At 38.2% G+C, this 26,044-nt stretch overlaps 1 protein-coding gene across 5 annotated transcripts in view; it reads right to left on the bottom strand.

Moving 5' to 3' along the window:
* Vps13b (vacuolar protein sorting 13 homolog B) overlaps positions 1-26,044 on the bottom strand; it is a 659,022-nt gene that overhangs the window by 35,833 nt on the left and 597,145 nt on the right. For all 5 annotated transcript variants that reach the window (XM_045143281.1, XM_045143283.1, XM_045143282.1 and 2 more), the window contains 10 exons: positions 25,004-25,159; positions 13,715-13,978; positions 13,036-13,119; positions 12,678-12,853; positions 11,620-11,790; positions 10,703-10,904; positions 8,547-8,735; positions 5,477-5,623; positions 2,905-3,188; positions 2-129 (listed from right to left, as the gene is read on the bottom strand). In XM_045143281.1, coding sequence (XP_044999216.1) covers positions 2-129; positions 2,905-3,188; positions 5,477-5,623; positions 8,547-8,735; positions 10,703-10,904; positions 11,620-11,790; positions 12,678-12,853; positions 13,036-13,119; positions 13,715-13,978; positions 25,004-25,159 — 1,801 coding nt within the window. The remainder of the gene's footprint in view (position 1; positions 130-2,904; positions 3,189-5,476; positions 5,624-8,546; positions 8,736-10,702; positions 10,905-11,619; positions 11,791-12,677; positions 12,854-13,035; positions 13,120-13,714; positions 13,979-25,003; positions 25,160-26,044) is intronic.

Raw genomic sequence — 26,044 nt, 5'->3', positions numbered from 1 at the left:
CCTTTGATATTTTCCTTTACAAGTATTGTTACTGGACATCTGTTGTGGATAATTACTCGAGGACTAGGATCTTCTGAGAGGGTTAAATAAGTGACTCCCAAGTGTTCTTGATATGTCAGTGCTATAGCCCTAGAACAGAATCAGATTATAGAAGTGGTTTAGAAAAATTGCAGGCTTTTTCTGCTGATCCATGTTGACTTGGACATGCAATATTCCAAATTCTAAAACATCTCTTTTCTAACATGGGGGGTTGTCTTCCAGAAAAAGGAGACCTTCCCACATTTAATAGCTGACCTATATGAACTGGAGGTTTACAGATTTTTATGGTAATAATAACATGCTTTTACCATAAAATACTCAAAAGTGTGAGAACTTATTTCAAATAAAAAACCCATGATTCTATTGCATAGACAGAACTTTCATTGACCTCATATTAACCTTGCCTGATGCTTTTCCCTCTGTGTTTATATGATTTAAACTTTTCAAATACAGCACTTTGTACTTTCTTCTTCCCCAGTTTTCTTTAGAATTTACTAGAGAACTTGTGTGCTGGTCGTTTCTTGTTCTGCAGGTAGGGAAGACCGAACCTGTTTAGTGTCAACTTGTATAAGCTAAGCCTGCACTGCAGGATCTACATTTTGACCATCAGGAGCAATGCTAGAATTACTTGTCTTTCAGGGGCTATGTGGGTACAGATGACCCTTTGTAACGAAAAAAGAATTTTTCCTATTGTCCTGTGGACTATTAAATGGTATTCTGCAGGAAGAAAAAGAATTCTTTGAAGTTTTTGATGAAGTGATGGTGAAAATTACAGAAATTAGGTAACTTGCCAAGGTGGGTCTTAGTTGACGCTGATTAAAACAGGTCAATGGTGCACTGAAGAATTTACTGTTTCCTAGTGAGAGTCCTCCCTGAAGACCATACTTATCTGAGATGTCAAAGTGAATTGTTCACTGGCACTTGGAGAAAGTGCATGAGTAGTACTATCACATATGCACCTTCAGCAGGGGCAGGGAGAGAGCAGGGGCTGGGAGAGCGAAGGTGCATTCATGTTCAGTGAAGTCCTTGGAGAAATATGAAAGTTCTTTTCCAATCCTAATTTCAGAAGAGCTAGGTAAGCCAACCTCAGATAACTTATTTTTTGACAGCCACAAAACCCGGGGGTGAAAACCATACTACATTTGTAATTTATTTAACTTAATAATTATAGATAGGTAAGGCTAATTTATACTAATAGTCTTAGAATTTTAAACTCATTTTCTTTTCTTTTTTTTTTTAAAGATTTGTTTTTATTTGTTTATTATAGACTGAGAGAAAGGGAGGAAGAGAGAGACAGAGAGAGAGTGAGAGTGGGCATGCCAGGGCCTCTAGCCACTGCAAATGAACTCCACCATGTGCATCTGGCTTTCAGGGGACCTGAAGAATTGAACCTGGGTCCTTAGGCTTCATAGGTACAACACCCTAACTGCTAAGCAATCTCTCCAGCCCTTAAACCTATTTTCTAAATGTTTTAAAATTTGACTTTCCAGCCTGGCATGGTGGTGCATGCCTTTAATTCCAGCACTCAGGAGGTACAGGTAGGAGGACTGCTATGAATTCAAGGCCACCCTGAGACTACAAAGTGAATTCCAGGTCAGCATGGGCTAGAGCTAGACTACTTAAAACCAAAAAGAAAAAAATTGATTTCCCACTTAAAAATGTTTTATTTTGTAGACAAAAATTCATATCCTTTCAAGAACATACCCTTTGCTGGGTGTAGTGGTGCAAGCCTTTAATCTTAGCACTCCAAGGGAGGCCAAGGTAGGAGGATTGCTGTGAGTCCTAGGTCAGCCTGAGGCTACATAGTGAATTCCAGGTCAGCCTGGACTAAAGGGAGAACTCACCTGAAAACAAAACAAAACTAAACAAGAACAAAAAACCTAAAAAACACTCCCTTAATCTCAACACACTGAATTTAACTTATCTAAAACCAGAATAGAAGCTAGTCACTCCACTGCAGGGATAGGGAAGCAAAAGGCTTGTTAAATCAGGAAAGAAGAAAGGAAACAAAGAGGGAATAGGATTGTACCATTCCATTATGGATATCATAAGTTAAGCTGTTATCTTTTAAACTATTATTTAAAAAAACCCTCGGAATACACCCAAGAACTTAGGATGGCTTAAATCCCAGAGTGTATAAATTCAGGATCATGAGAAAAAGGTACCTCTCATAAGGTCACAATATGTTTTCTTTTGTAGTTGTTATATCTACCATAAGTAAGTTATTCTTGACAGCTGCAGAAAGGATATACTGCATACAAAACCGTCACAAAATAGAAGTCCAGTATGAACAAACCATTACATGTCTCTAGCTTGATTCTGTGGTTGTTATTTGCATAATGGGTAATCTAAATTGGAACAGCTTGCGTGCAGGAACAACCACAGCACAGAATATTCCTTGGCTTATGTTTATCTAAGTTATTATCTCTTTAAATGACTTTTTGTGAAAAATTCCATTTTGAAGTAAAAGCAAAATATTGGAAAAGAAAAAGTGTTCCAACTTGAATTTCTTATACTTTAGCCTTCATTCCTCAATTTCTCATCATTTTACAGAGTAACAAAGAACTCCTAAAAGAGTAGGAGTTTTAAAAAATTACAATCCATTAATGCTACTCTTTGGTACAATATCATTTTCTTTAAGCATAAGGTGTGTAAAAGGGCAAAATTCCTAAGTATTATACTGGGACAACCCATTTGTGATTATGACCTTTGCTCAAGTGTACACAATGTCTCGAAGTCATTAAAGATGAAAGCAAAACCTAGACTTACATCTGGGGACACTGCAACTGCTCTCCAGTCTCTCTTAGATCTTGATGAACACTGACACTGGCAGGCGAAGATGAACAGTCACACTGTCTAACATACCTGGTGCAGAATCCATTCTCCCTAAAGGTCCCAAAGGGCACAGCTACACTCTGTCTGGGAAACTCTTGTCTAATTATAGCTGGCAGGCTCCAGTATTGTGAGCTGTCGGCACCTGGTTCAGGAGAAAAGCCCAGCAAAATCTGTTTCTGAAGCAGGGATACATCAAACACTGACGGGCCAACGTCAGGCATGAAGTCCCAGCAAAGAAGGGAGCTGGATTTCATAGCAGGCTGTTCTCCACCTGGGCAAATGCTGAAGGTAGCACTGTCCGGAACATGAAAATACTGAAAAGACAATGCAAAGGGAACACATTTACTATAGCAATGCAGAGAAATTAAGCTTTAGAAGAATCACTTCTAAGAAAACATAACCACAAACTCAGAAACTGGATGAGGCAGGCACGTGGGATTGTCCACAATCTTGTTTCTACCAGAATGCCCCACGAGACAAAGCAGTGTCTGCTTCTCTGGGCATGATGAGACATTGATATAGCTGATCTGATTTAAAAGGTATTGTCAAGTTCTCACTGACCCCTAAGAAATGCAAAAGTCCTTATGGTCCAGGGTTAGAAATGTCATGTGCTGGGGAAAGAGTCAACTTGGACAGGCATTTATGAAAAGGGATGGCATGCTGGGGGACTTCCACAACAAAGACCAAATGAGATTCAGAACAGGGAACTGGGAGCTCAGAAGACAGACAGACAGACAGGCAGGCAGGCAGAGACACACACACACACACACACACACACACACACACACACACACACACACTCTCCCCCCCCCTCCCTCCCTCCCTCCCTCTCTCTCTCTCTCTCTCTCTCTCTCTTACTTTTTATTTTTAGTTATTTGCAAGCAGTGAGACAGAGAGAAGAGAGGTAGGCAGAGAAAGAATGGGCACACCAGGGCCTCTAGCCACTGCAAATGAACTCCAGATGCATGTGTCACTTTGTGCATCCAGTTTTACATGGGTATTGGGGAACTGAACCCAGGAATGTTAGCCTTTGAATGCAAATGCCTCAATCAGTAAGCCATCTTTCCAGCCTCTCAGAAGACATATTTTATTTAAGGCTTACCCTGAACAAACTCTGACCTTAGCTGTCATATGGAATGCTACATGGTTTCTGGCATTTGTGTCTCTGAATTTTAGACTTCAAAAGGATCTCAAAGGATAATTTATTTGAATTTTCTTGTTCACAGTTTGAGGCTGCATTCTAGTGAACAGATAGATGACTTTCAAATGTCACCAACCCAGTAAGTGGTAAGAAGCCAGAAGTTGGGTTTTCTATTCCACTGACCCACAGTTTCCTTGAGAGACCATGTCTCAGAACAACCCCACACCTGGCTGATAGGATCAGTGTCAAAAAGATGGCACTCTTCAGTGGCAGGAAGAAACCTCTCTTGAAAGCTGAGACAAATATGGAGCTTGGGGTGACTGATGCTGCCATCACTGCTGGCTCATGCCATTTGCTCAGTGTCTATGCTTTTTACCAAAGTGATCTTATTTCATCGTCACAAAACCTACTAGAAATGCACACTTTTGCCAAATGAACAATGACAAAATGTAACTATAGCCTCAGGCAGTCTTATGGTGAGGAGAAACAAGAAAATTGTTACGACAGACACATCTAGGTTCTCTTATCCAATCATCCCAAGGCAGGCATTGGTTGACCTGTTTTTCCCGCCTGGGAAATCAGTAGAGTATGTCTGGACATATATTTCAGAGAGAGAGGGAAAGAGAGGAAGAGGAAGACTGAATGGGCACTCCAGGACCTCCATCTATTGAAAACAAACTCCAGACATGTGTGCTACCTTGTGCATTGTGCTTGGGAATCAAATTTGGGTCCTTAGGCTTTTCAGGCAAGAGCCTTAACTGCTAAGCTATCTCTCCAGCCCTCTTCATGACATACATGATTTCAACCTGTTTGTGAACTAGGATGATATTTTACTGTTTTGGCAATTTTGTAAGTACCACAATACACTACAAGCTAACATGTTTAAGACTTTCATCTCATTTCATTATTCTAATGTAATTTTCAGAGCAGAAAGAAGATAATAAGTGTAGAACAAAGTAAAGAATGATAATTTCCTATATGATAGTTCTGAGAGCATAAAATAGTTGCATACCACTTTGCATATTCTCAGGTTTGAAAATAGCCCCTCCTTACTGTCTTAAACTGCTCATCTGAATTATACAAAGAACCAAATAAAAACTCTTCCTCTGAATCTTGGATTTATTTTCTGCATATTCTGCCACTGAAATTTTAACATAAATGAGCTGGTACACTTTAAAATTTACTCTTCCTGTGGACACAAAGCTACTGCACCAGACCAGTGGCTCAGTTTAGGCACCAGCCCTCTTCTCCAGCAGTGTGTCAGGATTTGATGCTATCTACGGTTCTCCTCACCTTGGAAACCTGGATATGTCATTCACGGTTTTAGTTTCAGCATAAATAAGTGAAGTCCATCTATATATATAGTATTAGCTTTTTCTTTGCCCTAGGCTAAAAAAAGTTGATTTGATTTATGGTAAGTCCATGAAAATAGACAAAATAATCATGGTATGGACTGCTTACCTGGTTTCCAGAATGAGGATTAGACACAGATAACTGTGGTTTATAAAATATCTGATATGGTGTGTTATTGATTATTGTTGTCTTGTCTTCAATCTGAATAATTTGTATTCCTTGCTGCACCATGGAAGAAATGCAGAACTGGCACAACTGTAGGGTAATCAAGGAAAGAATGCACATTTATAAGAATATAAGGCATATATGAAAATTTGTTGAATCTGTTTTGAGTCCAAGCCTTGCTACATAGCCCATGCTGGCTTCAAACTCTATCCTCATGTCCCCATCTCCCAAGCGCTGAAACTGTAGATGTGCATTATCACAACTAGCTCAATTCCTAGTTTTTTTAATTTTTGAGACAAGGTCTCATGTAATCCCATGTGACTGAACTCAGTATGTAGCTGAGAATAAACTTGAATGTCTAATCCTCTTGCTTCTACTACCCAAGTGCTGGGACTGTGTGCATGTGTGCCACCACACCTGGACTCAATTATCCTTAAAAGGTTGTTTTAAGTATTGGTTTGCCCAGGAAGTATCAATTTCACTTTTTTTTTTTTTTAAAGAATACCTAATAGCATTCCCTTTAAGTCTCAAAAATGGCCTGGCCAAGTAAGGGGCCAATATTTACAAAGGCCCCCTCCAGAAAGTCAACTATTTTTGCTGCTATTGTGTAGCTATAGAGAAGAGACTTGTTTTCAGACTACTGTACAAATTATCTCACATAATATCTATAAATAACTTATATGTAAACAAATACCACATATCTTGACCAACAGGATCCTACTCAGCACCCCTCCTTCTCAACATCATAGTGGTGATCTCCCAGAATGCCTTTAACAGTAAAGGTGAGAATGAAGAAAAAAAATGGCTAACTTTAACATAATAAACTACATTGTATTGCCCTTCTGTTTTAAGTACTTTTTGCATGTTTAATAATAAATTCCTACTCAATATGGTCTTATATCTACTGTGCAGAAGAGGAGGACATATTGTCCGAGGCATAGATGAGGCTGGAAACCATGTGTCTGGACTTTATGGCACTGCTCTTCAAGTAGTGACTTGCACTGTTTTACTACCTTACTGCATTCTCTGAGAAGCAGCAGAAGATGTAACCTGACTAACATACCCATCTAGTAAGTGTACTCTCCAAATGGCAGTTTTCTAAAGATGTTCTGGAGACTCATGCTGTAACTCCATATAAGGATTCCCAAGGTCAAAACTATTCTTTTTTTTTTTTTTTTGGTTTTTCAAGGTAGGGTCTCACATTAGCTCAGGCTGACCTAGAATTCACTATCTAAGGGTGGTCTTGAACTCACGGCAATCCTCCTACTTCTGCCTCCCAAGTGCTGGGATTAAAGATGTGTGCCGCCCAGCTAAAACTGTTCTTTTTTTTTTTTTTTAATTAATTTATTTATTTGAGAGAGAAAGAGAGAGAGAGAGAGAGAGAATGGGTGTACCAGGTCCTTCAGCCACTGCAAATGAACTCCAGTCATGTGCGCAACCTTGTGCATCTGGCTTACATGGGTCCTGGAGAATTGAACTGAGGTCCTTTGGCTTTGCAAGCAAACGCCTTAAATGCTAAGCCATCTCTCCAGCCTAAAACTATTCCTACAATACTCAGTTACTATCTCTTCACTCTGACTTCCTCATGTGTATGCAGTGGAGTTTCCCAGAGGCAATATGTGATGTTACCATTCTTGTGGCTAATGGAGTATGCTTAAAGTCTACAATAACTTTTTTTTTAAGTTTATAAAAGTCCTGAGACTCAAAAGTTTGAGAGTCATTACTAAAGACTAATTATATTTTCCAAGAGTTCATGCATTCATTTATTCATTCAATACTTGCTGTCACCATTGTGTGAGATGCTAGATGTATTGAGTGCTTGATTATTGATGGTAACATTTTTTTCCCCATGTTTTCACAGTAGTTCTCAACTTACAACTATTTGATTTTAGGTGACTCAATGGCTATTTGCTGCTTATACCCTATGTTACAGTACTTTGGCTGGCAGAACATAAACATGTGTTTCCCAGACAACTGTGAGGAAATGGATACCAGTCTTGAATATTGAAGAAAGATACACTTCATGTTTCAGGGAAATTTATTTTCTAAAAAGTAACTTCAAAGGTACTCATCAGAAATCTAACTTCTCCCCAGAGAAAGGCCATTATGAAGTCTACTACTATGCTGATAAAGTATTCCTTCTTTTTCTTACTTGGGATAGTTGAAATAACGAACATAAAAGTACAATGCAAGTCTTATCCATGATCTACTATGGCAATGTACTTTCATAAGACAATTAAATGTGGCTGGCTACTGTATTGTTCAGCTAATTGTTTTTCATAGATACTAGATCTGTGCTGTAAAGCATACACAATTTGTATTTTGTTAAATAAGTAAGTATGTTCTTGGTATGCCTGTCTTTAAAAACATGGGTATCAGTCCACTGTTGAAGAATATGATGTCCTCTTACAACACATTCTAGAGGACAATCAGAATGGTCCCTGTCATTTTTCTCAGGATCACCTTTCCAGCAAGATGAACTTTGCTGCAAGAATCACAACAGTACCTACTTCATTCCTTTCCTAAAGGAGGAGGTCAAATATAATTTGTAAATAAATATTTGGGAATAAGTTTACCCCATACTCTAATTCAAGTGATTTCCACTACTATGGGATAAGCTGAGTGTGCTGAGATGAGGCAGTTATTAGATAAATCATGTGATTTTGTTGTTGTTGTTGTTTTGAGGAAGGTTGTCACTCTAGCTCAGGCTGACCTGGAATTCACTATGTAGTCTCAGGGTGGCCTTGAACTCATGGTGATCCTCCTAACTCTACCTCCCAAGTGCTGGGATTAAAGGCATGTACCACCATGCCCGGTTATGTGACACAATTTTTATCACCCACATAAGAAAAAGAAAATGTAAAACTGAGTTCTAGAAAGCTAAGAAATCAATTATTTCACTGTTATAAATTACTTATAATAATACCGGAAAAGAAATAAAAAGGAAAGGTAGCCATATTTAAATAAGGGAATGGGTATTATTTCACCTGCTCCACATCCACTTCAACCTTACCTTCTGATGTCCTGGGAAAGAACCAAGTCTTATTTCAGCATCAACAAAAGCTTCTTCATCCAATGTTACAACTTCACCATTGCCTCCATCTTTCCATTTGGGAGATGTCAGGTTATGGACCAGTTTAATTGCTACTGACTTGTGCACAGTGTTTGTATTTGCCCAATATATTCCAATTTGAAAAGCTTCCTGGAAAAACAAAGCCTCAATTATGAAGTAGCTTTCTTAACTCTGATATCTTTGACATCAATCTCCACAAATTAGTTTATATTATACAATAGAGCTACCAAAGCAACCAAGTCTCCTTCCCCCCCTTTTATTGGTAATTACAGCATACAATTTATTTTTGTTCCCGTCTTTTTTAAGTTATTTTTATTGTTGTTATTTTTCTTAAGGTAGGGTCTCACTCTAGCCCAGGCTGGCCTCAAACTCATAGCAATCCTCCAACTTCAGCCTCCTGAATACTGGGATTAAAGGCATGCACCACCACTTCTGGTCTAAATGTTTTTTTAATTAATATATTTAAAAATTTAGTTATTTTGTTTATGAGAGAGAGCAAGGGAAAGAAGGAGAGTAAGGGCACACCATGATCTCTAACAACTGCAAATGAACTCCAGACACATGCACTACCATGTGTATCTGGCTTATGTGGGTTCTGGGGAATTTAACCTGGGTCCTCAAGCTTCACAGGTAAGCCCCTTAACTGCTAAGCCATCTCTCCAGCCCACCAATGTCTTTTTGTTAAAACAAACAAACAGGGCTGGAGAGATGGAGTAGCGGTTAAGTGCTTGCCTGTGAAGCCTAAGGACCCCGGTTTGAGGCTCGGTTCCCCAGGTCCCACGTTAGCCAGATGCACAAGGGGGCGCATGCGTCTGGAGTTCGTTTGCAGAGGCTGGAAGCCCTGGCGCGCCCATTCTCTCTCTCTCTCCCTCTACCTGTCTTTCTCTGTGTGTCTGTCGCTCTCAAATAAATAAATTTAAACAAACAAACAAACAAACATATTTTTGTTTATTTGGAAGGGGAGAAGAATGAATTATGAATATGAACATGAATGAATATGAATGGGCATGCCAGGGCCTCTTGCCACTCACTGCAAATGAATTCCAGATGCATTTGCCAGTTTGTGCATCTAGTCTTACATGGGTACTGGGGAACTGAACCTGGGCTGGCAGACTTTGCAAACAAATACCATTAGCCACGGAGCCATCTCCCCAGACAGACCCACAATGTCTTTTTTGATTAAAAAATGAGATTCATATTTATGAAAGGGAAAAAAATCTAAGATGTGCCTACCCTGTAGATACCAAAGCCTTAAAAACTGAAAGGTTTTTTTTTTTTTTAAATCTCATTTGACAATAGAATAATATGCAGCACTAAGTCCATAAAAACCAACATACTAATTCCGTAAGGTAATAGCATCTGATTAGTTTTATAAAAAGGAACAATATAATTGAATAAAAATGTTTATGGACAAAAACTCAAAAATAGCATTGTCAAATTGCTATCAGAAAAAAAAAGCCTTATTTAGGAGTTCCCTTTATTCAGTTCATATAGATTTATATATATTTTTAAATCGGATAGCCTTGGAAAATCAGTTCTCTTGTGCCAGAATATAAAGTCTTGCTGTGAAATTTTATTTTGTAATTAGGATTTCCTCCCAGTGTCACTAGTGATGCTATGTTGTAATAATCAGCAGCAAAGTGAACATTTATAGTTAATGGTAATTCAACACCACTTAGAAAGAAAATGGTGTCCTGACAAAAATGGCTATATAAAAAAACCTCAGTGCTTTGCAATTTTCATAAGAAGTTCACAAAATAACTCATGAGCAAATTAGCACATAATCTAGCTCTTAATCCTCCACAAGCTGAGCAGACCAATCATGATGCTTACCACATATCCTGTACACAGTGGAAATGAGAGTGTAATGGGTATAAGTTAACACATTTAATGACAACGGAACTATGAGTATTTCTTGTGGGGAAAAACACATCTGAAAAGTCTTTGAATATCAAAAACATTCCATACTCTTTATGTATGCACCTACCAGGATGGTTTTCCCACAAGTGATTCATCCTGTTACGATCATAAATACAACATCAGAATAAAATCTAGTTGCTAAAAGGAGGGTATATGTTAGTTTTAAGTTATATTACCTGAAAATTAGGAGGAATAATAATTTTGCCAGCAGGGACCTGTAGAACAATTTTCTCTCCTTCAAACAGCCAGAGGTCCCACTTGGATTGATTGATGAGCAGGGCCCAGGGTAGAAGTTCTATCAACAAGGTTCTAACATATGGCTTCCAGACTGACAGCTTCACTCTCATTGGGCTATCCCACTGACTCAGCTGTTCATTCCTGTTCAAAATACCACATCCAAGAGACTCAATGAAATATGATGACTTTAGCATTCAAGAAATATGTTTAAGGATTCCAGACACACAAAGCTCCTGTGTGATACCTTTTCACACCAGACTCATTTAATGCTAAATTTGCGAGCAGGAGAAAGCAATTTTTCATGCACTTATGTTCTACATTATAAGTAAAAACATGTATAAAATTATATGAAACAAGATAATAAATCAGAATCTGACAGATACATGTAAGTGCTTTCCCCTTATGTTATTTATGGTTTTTAGCATAATGGTAATCTTGATTGTCAATGGACTGAGAAGTGCTTACAAGATAACCAGTAAAACACATCCCTGGGTTTGTTTGAAGGGGCATTTCCAGACAGGAGTCACTAAGAGGGAAGACTCACCCTGAATGTAAGCAGCACCATCCCAGAAGCTGAATAGGAGTAAGAAGAAGAAAGCCAGGGAATACAGATATTCTCTCTCTGATTTCTATATGCTATTATATGAATTGTTTTGCTTTGTAATATTCTCCTTGCCAATAAGGTACTGAAACCTCAAAACTATGAGATGAGAGGTATCTTTTATCCTGTAAGGTTTACTCAGGTATTTTGTCATCAACAACATCACATCACAACATTGGACACATTTAGGATTTCTGTGATTGGTCATTTATTAATATTTAGAAATATGTGTAGAAAACTGATGAAGAATATTACCTATCACAGTCCTTCTTATTGTAAGGCCAAATGGGCTCACGGGACTTTTCCGGTCCATAGAATTCATCAAGGATCTGACTGACTGTGCCGTCAGGGTGTGTCTTTGTGGCTATTTGCTTAATAAGGGCTGTTGATACAGGAACAGCACAAGCCGAAGGATCATATTCTTCTCTAGAAAACAGAAAGAAAACAGTTCACATAATTTCAAAAGTGGTTTATATTTTATAAATAATCTTACTACAAACATACTTCGTTTAATACTTTTTATGATATTAAATTCTTTTAAAGAATATTTTATTTATTTGAGAGACAGAGAAAGAGAGAGAAAGAATGGGTACACCAGGGCCTCTAGCCCCTGAAAATGAACTCTAGACACATGAATCATCTTGCGTATCTGGCTTATGTGGATATTGGGGAATCTAACCTGGGTCCTTAGGCTTTGCAGGCAAGTACCTTAACTGGTAAGCCATCTCTCCAGCCCAAATTCTTCTTTTTTGATTTAGAAATTTATGACACAAGTTTTAGATGATCTGGGCCTTATGCTTTCCTCCTCACCTGCCCATGTTTGGGTGAAATCTCTAGTCAACTTTGCTTCTGCTATAGCTATGTGCCCATTCAGTATAAATTAAATTATATTTTGGGATGATTTCTCTTGATTATGCCTAAACTTAGTGAGAAAGGCTGAATTTCATCTAAAATTATAGAAGCAAATAGGACAATACAAGGCAGAGCAATTTTAAAACAATATTCTTGGGCTGGAGAGATGGCTCAATGGTTAAAGGCACTTGTTTTCAAAGCCTGATGGCCTGGGTTTGGTGCCCCAGTCATGCCACGTAAAGTGCAGCATGCATCTGGAATTTGTTTGCAGTGGCAGAAGGCCCTGGCATGCCCATTCCCTATTTCTCCTTATAAACAAGTAATAAATAAAAATATTTAAAAAAATAAAGTAATATTTTTCTAAAAAATAAGTTAAGGAACATCTATCCTTCTTCTCCTGTACTACAAAGTTACATTTCAAACAAATTTTAGGAAAATATATGAATGTATTCTACTTATACCTTGCTTGAAAGGTCAGATGATGTACAAGGTCAGGTTCTATATTTTGCAGTGGATTTTCTTGCCCCTTTCCTGGAATAATCTGTGTTTCACTCAATCCCAGACTCCTTTTCTCCAAATGTATGATAATAGGGTCTGGAAGATGACTCCTCATGATAAAAAGAGGGCTGAACACAATCTATAAAAATAAAAGGACAGAACAACTTTCATATTCCCTATGTTGCAGTATTCCAGCTGTTTGATGCTGAAACAAATGTAATAAATCTCTTCCTGGGTCACACTGACCTTAACTTTTTTTTTTTTTTAGAACAGGAAAGGCCAGAGTCTTATACCATGTTTTAGGATTGGGAAAGCACTCACCATTCGCTGCTGCACTTGAGAGTTGGGTTCCAAAGTCAAAACTGTACACCAGACATAAATGATAGAACTGTTTGAAGATGGTACCTGCACACAAGATAAGACTGCCAGCTGTTAATTAACCAAAGTAAGGCACAGATACAAATATCAATTTGGGTGATAAAAAGCTTATAGTTACAGGAAAAAACAAAAACACTTTTAAAACAAGCAAAATCAGATGTTATGATAGCATAGACTGAGTGTTCAATGAGTTGATAGGGCCAATTATTTCCACAAATATGGACTTGTGCATTGACAGTGTTGGACAGTGGAGTAGAGAATGAAAGTGATTTCCCTTTTATGAGAATGAAAATCATCTGAGAGGAGGCTGGGAAAGATAAAACCTAGCAGACCATCGCAAAGTACCCTAAGTACAGATGCTACTATGCACAGTCTCACTCAACCCCCAGGCGTGGTGCATCGGCATCCTTTTCAAGGCATATCTCATCTACATCTGGGAGGGATGGAGATGGGCAAAAGACACCATTTGAGAAACAAAGTCTTTCTGTGTTTTGTCAGATTCTTCTTCTGTATACATCACTCATTATTATAGCACAAACAAAATAAGGGCTATATCAAGTAAAACATATTGAAAAAATTTCTCTTTGAAAGCCACACCATTTTAGATTATTACCTTTCATACCTGGATTACAATGCTATATTCTGAGGCTTTGGGTTCCAGGCATACATCTCTTGACCAGTCTTCGTCTCCTTTGGCTTTCACACTCAACTCTGTCAGTTCACTGTTTTCTAATATGTATGAAGGCAATTTCTGTTTGGCTGTGAGGCAGTCAAAATGTTCTCGAACCACAGCTTGTCCATCTTGACCAATATAATGCTGAACAACTTTTAGCTCTATGCTCTGAGATAAATAACTACAGATGAATTGTCTTCCACAGATGATAATCTAAAAGATAATATGTAAATATATAAGACTTCATCAATTTAGACTCATTAGATGGAAATATGTATTCTTTCAGATACATATGTTGATGTTTATTACAAGAGTAATTAGTGTTTCAGAGAAGAGAGACCTTATAGAAAAAATTTTGTTTTGATCATGTTCAGATTGTTGTGTTTAAAGGAGAGACATGATGACAGGGTCCAATGTCTAGCTAGAAATACTGAATGGGTACTTGGAGAGAAGGTGGATATAGAGATAAAAAACTGAAATAAAAGTTGTGCAAATATGCCCTGCCAGTGGTATTTTACCTGGAAGAGATGGAGGAAACTCAAAGCCAGACATTCACCAATATCCTAAATAGATTCAGAGTAAGAAGCCTACGAAAGGGCTGGAGGAAAAGGGGTAAGGGAGTGTAAAGCTGAAAGTGCTTTTGCTGAAGTACTGAGAGGTAAGTGGCCAGGAAGTAATGGTTAATGCTGTCAAATAATATGAAAAGTGAAAAGGACGAAAAGGACGGGAAGTGAAGGTAAGCATTTAGCTGGTGACTGTGAGAACAATTGTCATCTGTGTTCCCTGAAGCTGGTTTTCAAGAGCTTATCTTATCTAGTAAGAGATCTGTGAAAACTAATACAAATAATCTTTGAGTACCTAATTATACTTTATTTTACTTAGTTTTTCTACACTGTTGAAGTATGCAACTTTATAAATAAATAAACACACAAATTATTCACTAAATCCATGGATTATTCAATTATGTACTCAGCTAAGAGTATAGTTCATAACAGGTATTAAGAAATCTTTCTTCAAGGAGTGGGTTCTTTCAAAAAACAAACAAGATTGACAAACCCTTAGCCTATTAAACCAATATATAGAGAGAAAGAAGACTCAAAGTTATAAAATTGGAGGTAAAAACTGAGATGTTATAATAGATACCAACAAAATTCAGCAAATCATAAAGACATAGTTAAAAAATCTCTATTTCATCAAATTGGATAATCTAAAAGAAATGGACAAATTTCTCTATCACATGGCCTCCCAAAATTAAACCGAGATGAGATCAATAATTTAAACTGATCTATAACAAGCAACAAGATTGAAACAGAAATTAAAAGTATTTCAACAACAGTGAAAGGCCTGGCCCAGATGAAGTCACTGTAAAATTCTAGCAAGCCATTAAAGAACTGAAACCTCTACCTCTCCAACTATTCCACAGAATACAAAGGCAGGAACACTTCCAAATTCTTTCTGTGAAGCCAGTGTTACACAACACCATCACCAGAAGAAGGTATTTATAGACCAATCTCCCCAATGTACATGCAAAAATTCTCAACAAAATACTTGCAAAACAAATTCAAGAACATATTAAGAAGAGTATGGGCTGGAGAGATGACTTAGCGGTTAAGCACTTGCCTGTGAAGCCTAAGGACCCCCGATCGAGGCTCGGCGCACACACCTGGAGTTCATTTGCAGTGGCTGGAGGCCCTGGTGTGTCCATTCTCTCTCTCTCTGCTCTTTCTCTCTCTGTCTGTCACTCTCACATAAATAAATAATTAATTTAAAAAAAAAGAAGAGCATGCACAACAGTAAAGTGGGTTTTATTCCACAGATGTAGGAATGCTCCAACATACACAAATCAACAAATGTAATAAATCACACAAATAGAATCAAGGACAGAAAGCATGTAATCTGAATTGATGCAGAAAAATCCCTTGACAAAAATCTAATACCCTTTCATGATAACATCATGATAAATAAACCATTCCTGCTAAGACTGGGAATAAGACAAGGGTGTCCACTCTTTCCACTCCTATTCAACATAGTACTTAAAATTTTAGCTCTAGCAATGAGATATGATAAAGCAATAAAAGGGATACAATTAGAAAGGATGAAGTTAAAGTAACCTTATTTGCAGGTAACATGATTATATATACAAGGGAGCCTAAAGGCTCTACCAAAAAAAAAAAAAAAAAAAAAAAAATCCTAGAGCTGATAAACATTTCTAACAAAATGGCAGGACACAAAATTCACATATAAAAATCAGTAGCTTTCCTATACACTAATGAGGAATATATGGAGGAAGAAATCACAGAAATAATCCCATTCACAATAGCCTAAAAAAATACCTTGCATAAACCTAACCAAGGAAGTAAAAGACCTCTATAATTAAAACTTTAAAACACTGAAGAAAGAACTTGACACCAGAAGAAAGATCTCCCAACTTGTGGATTACAAGTTAATTTTATGCAAATAGTTATTTACTAAAACACAATCTACAAATGCAATGAATATACACAATGGAGTTTTATTCAGCTTTAAAGAAAAGTGAAATCTGTAGGAGAATGGGTTGGGATGGAAAGGTCATACTGAGTGAGGTAAAACAAACTCAGAAACAAAAGCACCATATGTTCTTTCTCATATGCAGATCCTAGTTTTGAATTTCTGTATTAGTAGCTCTAAGTTGGTGAGTCTGTACAGGCCGAGGAGTGAGAAAGGGGCCATGGGGGGAGGCTTAGTCAGAGGAGAGTAGAACACATGGCACATGAAAGTAGATGTGAATCACAGGGTAGGGAAAGGTTTAAGCAGGAACGGGGTGGGGAATGGGGGAGAGAAGATGGTGGGAGGATGAGTCAAAACTAAAGATATGGGCTAGGGAGATGGCTCAGTGATTAAACACACTTCCTTTCAAAGCCTGACAGCCTGGGTTTGATTCTCCAGTACCCATGTAAAGCCAGATGCACAAAGTGGCACATGTGTCTAGAGTTTGTTTCCAGTGGCAGGAGGCCCTAGCATGCCCATATTCCCTCTCTCTCTGTCTGCCTCTTTCTCTCTCAAATAAGTAAGTAAAAATGTTTTTAAAATTAAAGATGTGTGAGTAAGCCATATAGAAACATACTACTTAGTAAATCATTAAAATATATATATATTTAAAAAGTGTTTAAAATGAAGGTCCCTAATGTGAGTGAATAAAGCTGCTCTCAGAAGCTACAGGCTATTAACCATAACTTCCAGTGCCAGAGATGAGATAACTCCCAATAAATTGTTGGTCAAGGATGCTACAGAGGTCCCTAGAACATTATATGCTATTGCTATTTTTTCTTGGTTGCTCACCAAAATTAGATGGTTAAGTCCTTATTTCATGTTTGGGTTGTAGGACATAGAGAAACTAAGCTGGAACTAAGCTGTAGGGTTCTTCCCTGCCAGCTAACTTTCTTTGTATCAGAAGGTTTTATACAAGCTGCTAAGGAAGAAATGCCATTAGTAGTCCTAATGTTGGCTGTGCATTCTACAACTGACCTGCCAGGTGAGATATGGCCACTGGTACAATAGTGGCATGAATGTCATGGGACTAATCAATTACTTTCTGATTGGATTTGATGCCCATTGAGAAGGGATTTTAGGCTTAATACTGTGAACCTGGCCCAAAGCCTATGACTAGGGACATTGGCCCTGGTGGTGGAGGTAGGGAGCTACTATTGTGGTTATGCTAAATAGCTACATTTGTTCCTATAGATTAGTATTGCTTGAAGCCTAAATATTCAGAAACTTCTTTCTACAATGGGCAATGGTTAATACAGAAATGCATAGCTGGCAAAAATACCAGTAAGTGACTACCCTGTGCTCAGCTTCAAACAGGACTTCTAGACCATCCCCTCTAAAGTTTAGGTGAACTCACAGAAGGCAGCAGAAACCATGTAAGAGCAGGAGAATGGGGAGAAGGTCTGTTTTGTGGATATAACATGGCCATTACACTCATGAACTCACAGCAGCTATGGTATCCAGCATAAGACTGAGCTTGTCAATACTTCATCATCAGTAGCGGAAGGATACATAAGACCCAGAGTAGCTAAGGGTAGCTAATGCTTGCTGGGAGAGGAAGAATCAATGGTGTGGCCACTGGAAAGTTGCCCCATTCTACAGTAACAACCTTTTACTCATGATCATGCAAGTAACCCTAACTCAACGGTCTAAAGAAAACCAAATGGGCTTTTAAAAAGTATGAAAGTGGGCTGGAGAGATGGCTTAGCGGTTAAGCACTTGCCTGTGAAGCCTAAGGACCCCGGTTTGAGGCTCGGCTCCCCAGGTCCCACGTTAGCCAGATGCACAAGGGGGCGCACGCGTCTGGAGTTCGTTTGCAGAGGCTGGAAGCCCTGGCGCGCCCATTCTCTCTCTCTCCCTCTATCTGTCTTTCTCTGTGTGTCTGTCGCTCTCAAATAAATAAATAAAAAAATTTTTCAAAAAAGTATGAAAGGTGGAGGTTAATGGGGAACATGGGTATTAATGGGATGGGAAGGAGATAAGAGAGTAATTATTTGGGGGAATAAGATCAAAATACATTATATACATGCATGAAAATGTTGAATTTGAAACAATGTTTCTTAAATTGTTTTGTTTGGAAAGATACTGTGAAATTTACCATGAGTTAATCAAATCCTTCCATAGCATGACTATTCACAATGATTAAGAAAAATAGGATTGTCTTCTTTTTGTGGTGTTACAGATTGAACCTTGTCTTGCACGAATGCTCTACCATTCAGCTATATCTGTAGCCCCCAAACACAGTACTTTTACAAACTAGGTTTCTTATTTTAATATTATAAATAGTAATAATAACTAATATATATAATATTAGTTATATATACACATATCTAATACAATAGTTATATAAATGTCTAAGCATGTCATAGCTAATTTTGATTGTCAACTGACTGGGCCACAGAATTTCCAGACATTTAGTCAAACACTATTTTGAATATGTGTGAGGACATTTTTGGATGATATGAACATTTGGGTTGGCAGACTAAGTAAAGCAGACTGTGCCCCCTCCCCTCAGTGTAAGTGGGCATTATTCAATCAACTGGAGAACTGAAGAGAACAAAAATGTTATGTAAGGGGGAACTTATTTTGCCTGAATGCGTGTGCGGGGATATTGATCTTTCTGGCCTTTTAACTTGGATGGAAGCATTGGCGCTTCTTTGGTATGCAAGTTGCCAGCTTTTGGACGGGAACTTTAACCACTGGCCCTGCTGGTTTTCAGGACTTTAGATTCAGACAGGAAGCTACACATCAGCTCTCCAGTTTCCTGACTGTAGATCTTGGGACTTCTCTGTCTCCACTAGAGAGCTGATTTAAAATCAATAAATAAATCAGTCAGTCACCCTCCCCCATGCCATCTACTGATTCTGTTTTACCAGAGAACTTAGACTTAATCCAAAGTATTTACTTACACAAATTAAACCTTAAATTTTCATAGCAACCTTATAAAGTAGGTACTATCATGGTTCCCCTTGACAAGGAGAAAGGTATGCAGATACTGAATAACCTTCCAGGTGGCACCCATAGCATATTTCCCAGAGTCTGATAGTTACCTCACATAAAATTACTTATTTTACAGATGGCAGAGAAAATGGAGGAGAGCCTAGATCCATCCATAAGACAAAAACATAAGTCGACTGTCCACCATGAGACTTTCCACCTCTTCCACATCTGCCAGGGCCCAGGAGAAATTACAGAGGAAGAAACATGAATACTGCCCTTACTGCTTGCCTGACAACCAGCCCCAGGGTGATGGTGAAAGAATTTTAGAATAATCAAGACCTATTAAAGCAGAAATCCAGAGACTACAAATAAAGAGAGTAAAGGCTAAATACCATAACACAAGCATGGTGGGCACTCTTGGGTCTCCTTCCAATAGCTTGCCCCTCTTTTCTCTTACTATTAAAAACTCTGAGTTGGTTTGAGTATAAAAAGATAGCCAGATATCCCTTTTCCAATGACTGGGACAAACATGGGGCTCTGGTTGGTTAATAATATGAAAAGGGAAGACTTCATTCCAAGATAGTAAAGGAGATAATTTGAGAAGAGGAAACCATCTCTCCATTTCTATCACGGAAGGAGTTATGCAAGGTTGCACATAGCTTTGGCAGCCATCTTGAGACAGGAAGGCAAACACAGGAGGATGACAGAGAAGCAGATGCAGCATTGAGATAGATGCTGAGTTAACTAACACTGAACCTGCTTTCTTCCTATGATGTAAAACTATACATGCAAAATAAGATAATAGGATTGTGGTGGTTGGAACCAGATGTCTTCCATAAACTCATGTGTTTGAATGCTTGGTTCCCAGCTGATAGCAACTTTGGAGGTACAGATTTTCTGGAGGCAGTATGCTATTGTGGGTGGGCTTAGGGGGATTATAGCCATCTCCCTTTTGCCAGAATTTAGCTCACCTCTTCTGCTGCTGTTTTCTATCTACTGTGTGTGATGTCCAGTCCTTTCCATGCCATGCTTTTCCTGTCATCATGAAACTTCCCCTCAAGACTGTAAGCCAAAATAATAATGTTCCTCCCATTGGCTGCCTTTGGTCAGGTTCTATACCCCAGGAAAGAGAAGGTAACTAGAACAAGGATCTACTTCATTATGCTATGAAGATTAAGAAGCATACCTTGTAAATTCAAGCTGAAAGTGTCCTAGTGAATTAAGGGTACATGGTAACCATGCTTTAAAATGAACTGTTACTTACACAAATCTATTTTTGAATGATAATCCATCTAAAACAAATCTACTAGACTGACAGACAAATATTACATGTCATTTTAATCTTGTATTCTTTGAATAATGAGATTTAGCATTTTTTTTCTGAACCTCTACTTCACAATTATCTATTTACATTTGTCCAGAAGGAGCACATCTATAAAACAAGCTGAGTGTCATTGTTATATGTCCCCTAAATATGCTACAGGCCATTATAATCTTTTAAACTATGCTTCCCAAAACAAACCATAAAAATCAACTGAACTGTGAGTCCTAGATTAGCAGGCAAGCTTTTCTTTAGCATGTGCTAGGGATTACTGGACACTCATGATATGTCTTATGATGCCTAAGCAGCACTGAGCTTTAAATAAACATTTAACAACTCTGAGGAGGAATTTGACTGATCTTATTCTTGATATGCCTGAATCTTGCCTCACAATCTTTACATCCTGGGAGACAGGAGAGTTTTGCTGTCTCTCACAGAAACCACAGAATCTTTGCAACCATCTGGGACTTACTTCATTGAGAGACAGCGATCCTCCTGGTGGGGTTTTTATAGTTTTATTTTAAACTAAAACGCCTGTTAAATAGGCTTTCAAATTTGATAAAAGGGAAATTCTTAAAAGTAACCAGGGAGGTAAGACTACTTGGATTCTGGGAAACCCAAAATGGCTACTCAATGGTGGCTACTCTTTAAGGGCAGCAGGGGTCAGGCTCTATCTGTTTTTCTTCAAAGTGGCCAGCCGACAGTGCCTTTATTTTGCAAATTTATGGTCAGAATTTCAAGATTAATTTATCAGTTGAAGACAGCTACTTAATTTCTTTAATATAGGGCTTCTCTTTAATACACATTTCCAGGTTTCACACTAATTCCTCTTTTCCAAAAGCCACAAAGATGTGTATTGAAGATTTCCACATATGATTTTACTTAACAGGTTTCAGAACTCTTATTAGATCAGTGCCAAGTAGAACAGTGATATTAAAGAATAACTCCAGAGCACCAGATGCACTGGAAAATGATCTCTTAGCCATGATTAAAAGTGCATGTATAGAGATGCATAGATGTATACACTTGAGCTTTTCAACTGACAGAGGTTTCTTCAATGAAGAGATGGTAACACAGAAGCAAATATGTGTATACAAGTATTTACCCAACACACAATGTTCTTGGGAACTTAGGATGTCATCCATTTTCATTCAATTGAGAGAAAGGAGAAGAGCATGCAAAAGGCACAGCATAGATACCTGAGCATCAGTTAAGAGATTTGGCCAACTGTACATACCCAGGGGCCTAGTAATGCCTTGGTACACCAGAGATTTGTACCTCAATGAGCCTTGACAATTAGGCAGCTGTAGTTGATTGCACATTTCTAAAACCAAGTGTAGTAGAAGAAAATAAGCCAGTATGTGAAGGAGGCAAGAATCTAGGACACTCTTCTGAAGCTCACTTCCTTCTTTCTTCCTAGCCTCTCCAACTGAAGAAGTCCTGTGTTTCTAATGTTCTTTAACTATACCTAACTTGATAAACTGCTATGACAATAAAAATTAAATCCAACTGAAAAAAAAAAAAACAAACATCTGAAATTTTTGCTTACATGTGAATGGGAAGGACAGAGACGAGAGAGGTAAAACATTTATTTATTTATTTTTGGTTTTTTGAGATATGGTCTCCTTCTCTAGCCCAGGCAGACCTGTAATTAACTATGTAATCTCAGGGTGGCCTTGGACTCACAGTGATCTACCTACTTCTGCCTCTCGAGTACTCGGATTAAAGGTGTGAGCCACCACACCCAGCTAGAGAGAGAGAAAACTTTATGAGAAGTTTTTAGAAGTATGCTATTTGATGATCAACTTTTTGACCTTTGGTGTATTATTGCAATGGATAATATCTGTAAAGGAACATTGTGGATATTAATTTTTCCTTGACATTTAACATCATTTTTTGAAGATACACGTGTATGCAAGAATAAGCACTTTTGCAGCAACACAAAAAAGTGCAACTAGTGTTACTTATTGTGATAACACTAACTGACGTTTATTAGTTAATACAATAGGTCTGGCATATTATAAGGACTTTGTGTACACAAGGTCATTTACTCCTCACACAGCCTCCTCCACAAGCACTATTACTGTCCTTATTTTATAGATAAAGAAGTTGATTCACAAACCAATTTAATAACTTACTAAGGATCACAAATTATGAGGATATGGACAGGTTTCCTATAATCCTATCAGGACATGCCATTAAAACCATTTCACCATGGAAAGGTCCTGCCATTTCTCACTTGTTGGTACATGTTCTAGCAACCAAATACATAAGGGCTGGACAAAATGAGAAAGTTTAGAGCTATGGCAGTCAAAGGTATGTTTCCTAGACCAGCATCATCAGCATTGTTGCAAGCTAATAAGACATGCAAATTGTCAGGCCACACTCAAGACCTTATTGGATTTGAGACCCTGGGGGTGGGGCCCAGCAATGTCTATTTTGGCAAGCCCTCCAGGGATTCTAAACTGGAGTTTGAGAACCACTGGCCTAGAGAAAAGAAACCAAGGGCAGACAGGTTCCTCACCATTTTTAAAGGCTAGCAGACAATCCTAACCTGGAGCCAGCATGCATATACCCTAGGATAGCTATGATGATGTCTAACACATTTGTAGATAATGTTATGTCACAATATCAAAAGGTTGGACACCCCTAGAAACAGCAGTGACTTATGGAGTTGTCATATGACATTGTTGTGTGCTGGCTGTGTATGTCTTGTGGTTGTACAGATTAGTCACAGCTGGTAGAATGGTGAAAGACTTGGGTTCCAATTTTGGAAAGAACTTCCTACTAACTGGTAGAAATCAACAACAGAAAGGGATACATGTGAGGGAACAGGCCTAATCTCAACTGTTCAAACAGAAGCTGAATGATTACTGCTTAGGCATGCTAGTAAATGGGAAATGTAGATAATGTGCTTTTGAAAGACTGGGAGTGATAGAATCAAGACCAGTGTGCCTTTAGGGGGCATGTGTTTATTGAGAGCTCAACCACGTAAGAAGCTCTTAGCAGATGGGAGCCAGTGATACTTCCCAAGAACTCTAGTTCCAAGCTCACACAGGAAGATGTTCCCTCATGATCCTTCAGTAAGACTCATGTGTTTCATGTTTATGTCATTGTCTATGTGATAACGCCTGTTTGGAATGCTCTTTCTTAATTCAAATAATACGTTTGCCTAACTCCAGCTGAAGCCTTATCTTCTTTCTCAGTGAAGACTCTAGATTACCACTAGACTTACTGTCAGTTGTGTATATGGCTGGGGTTACATGAATTTTCAACCTAATGTGAAAGATTGTGTCTTACACTTGGTATCCCCCATTTTATCCGGTTCAATACTTCAAGGAATAACCAGCTAATCAGGAAGACTTCCACACTTCTTTTCTGCATTCCTCTGCTTTCATTCTCCTTTCATTTCTGTTGTCCACAATACTGAGGACATGAAGTCCAGCTCTCCGATTTGCTGCACATCAAGAATGTATATGGTATGGCACTTACTGTTCCTCTTGCCAGTTGCTTCCTGCCTTTTTCTCAGCATACAGTAAAAGAAGAACTCCTTCTGGTTCATAAGAGGGGCTCCCCTTTCTAGAGAATGAATGCTGTTTCTGTCATGTCCCCGGCTCACATAAGCTCTGGGTCTATTGCTACAATCCAGATGCAAGTGTATATGTTAAAACTCTGACGACAAATCCAGTTATTATGTGTGCAGTGAAGCCAGTTTACAGATTTTAATACTTCCTTTATTTCTCTTTACTTTTGTCATATGCTCCATGCTTGAAAAACATCTTTTAGAAACCACATTTTCACATCTTAAGAACACACAAAAAAGTGTCAGATACTTTTTTCCCTTTGCAGTCTTAGAACTTCAAAAACAGCCAAAGGAAGTTTTATAAAATACGTAAAAATATGTGCTGAGAGCTAAGGTTTTATATGCCAAGAGTGAATTTTTACTGCAGTTAATATGAACTCCTAGGAAGAGCAAAGCTTGCTAGAGGACAGGCCCACTCTGCCCCAGGAGAGTATCACCAAATTTTCACACAGATTATTCTCACAGGCATGAGAACCAACTCCTGGTTATCCACTAGTGGATTATCCACAGTCCCCACCAATCTTTGATTCTTTTCCTTCTCAGTAAAGGCCCTTTGGCTACTTCACAGCTCATTAGCACCTCCACCAGAAGGTAGGTGGTGACAGGGAGAAGAGGTGAAAGTAAAATCAGTAAATTTTACTGCTCGTTAGCAGCTCTTGTAAAAGATGTGGGACAAAGGGTCTGAAGCCACCATCATCAGGCTCATCAACAAGGACTTTCTAAGTGTTCATGTGTATGGTGGTAATAGGCGTAAGCAGGTATAACCATGGTGATGACTTTCTCTTCAGTTTAATCACATTTAAGATTCATTCACCTCTGTCAGAACAAACACTTAAGAATTGTTTAGGACACGAACAGAGAAACTTACCTGTCTTTGCACTCCACTGAGGTGCTGCACCTTGATGATGAGTGAAGCAGTCCGGCCCTTATACTGAATTGTTCTAATAAATGTCCCAGCATGATCCACACTGAAGGGCTCTGACCAACGCCAGTTACCCCAACCTTCGATACAGATGTGCAACAGCTGGAAAGAACAACAATAATCGTCATAATGCCAAATGTGCCAACAAAAATCTAGTCCTAAAATGAAAGTCTCATTGTTGGAAAGCCTTTCTATTTGTAATATCTAGCATCTGTTTTCTTTCTAACCTGCATTATTCATCCACTTCCAGCTTATTTCACCAGGCTAAGAATAGCAAATATGCCACATAAGAGTTAGTGTAGTTTTCCAGATCACATTTTAAAATAATGGTCCTATCAAATGGTAAAAGGTCTGTTGAACATTTGAGGGGAAAAAGCCATTTCATTCATTTAGAGGACAAGAAGGTTTAAATGTGAGATCAAAGAACTTTGGTCTTGGCTGATAGTTTATGCCCTCTTATGGTTAGACAGTAATTAAAGCTAAGTCTGGTTTGCAGCATTATTTTTGACCCTAAATTGCCATCCCATACTTTTTCCTTTTGATAAATCGCAAAACAAAGGATGCCGTTCATTTAATATGCCTTTAAGATTCAGAGGTAAGAAAAAATGCCTTTGTTCTTTATAGTTTTGCATTACCTATTTATTGTCATTTTTAACCAACTTAATCTCTGGATTCATATTTTTATTTTCTTCACAAAGAATTGTCACTATTGGTAATATGGATTTCTTTTGTGATCATATTCAAATATTTATTATTTTGACTATAAACCATTAACTATACCTAAGAGAATAAGTTTAACTACATGGATATTAAAATGTAATAATTACAACTTCTTTAGGATGGAGATATATATATGCTTAGCAAGTATAAGGAAAGAAATGCAATGCTTTAAGACACATGTGACACTTTGTACATCTGGCTTTATGTTAGTACTGAGTACTTGGAGAACTGAACTCTGGTCCTTAGGCTTTGCAGGTAAGCATTGAG

Source organism: Jaculus jaculus, chromosome 2, assembly GCF_020740685.1.
Source record: "Jaculus jaculus isolate mJacJac1 chromosome 2, mJacJac1.mat.Y.cur, whole genome shotgun sequence".
NCBI classification, from domain to species: Eukaryota; Metazoa; Chordata; class Mammalia; order Rodentia; family Dipodidae; genus Jaculus; species Jaculus jaculus.
The sequence above is the reverse complement of the archived record's forward strand: the minus strand, read 5'-3'. Positions and strand labels throughout refer to the sequence as shown.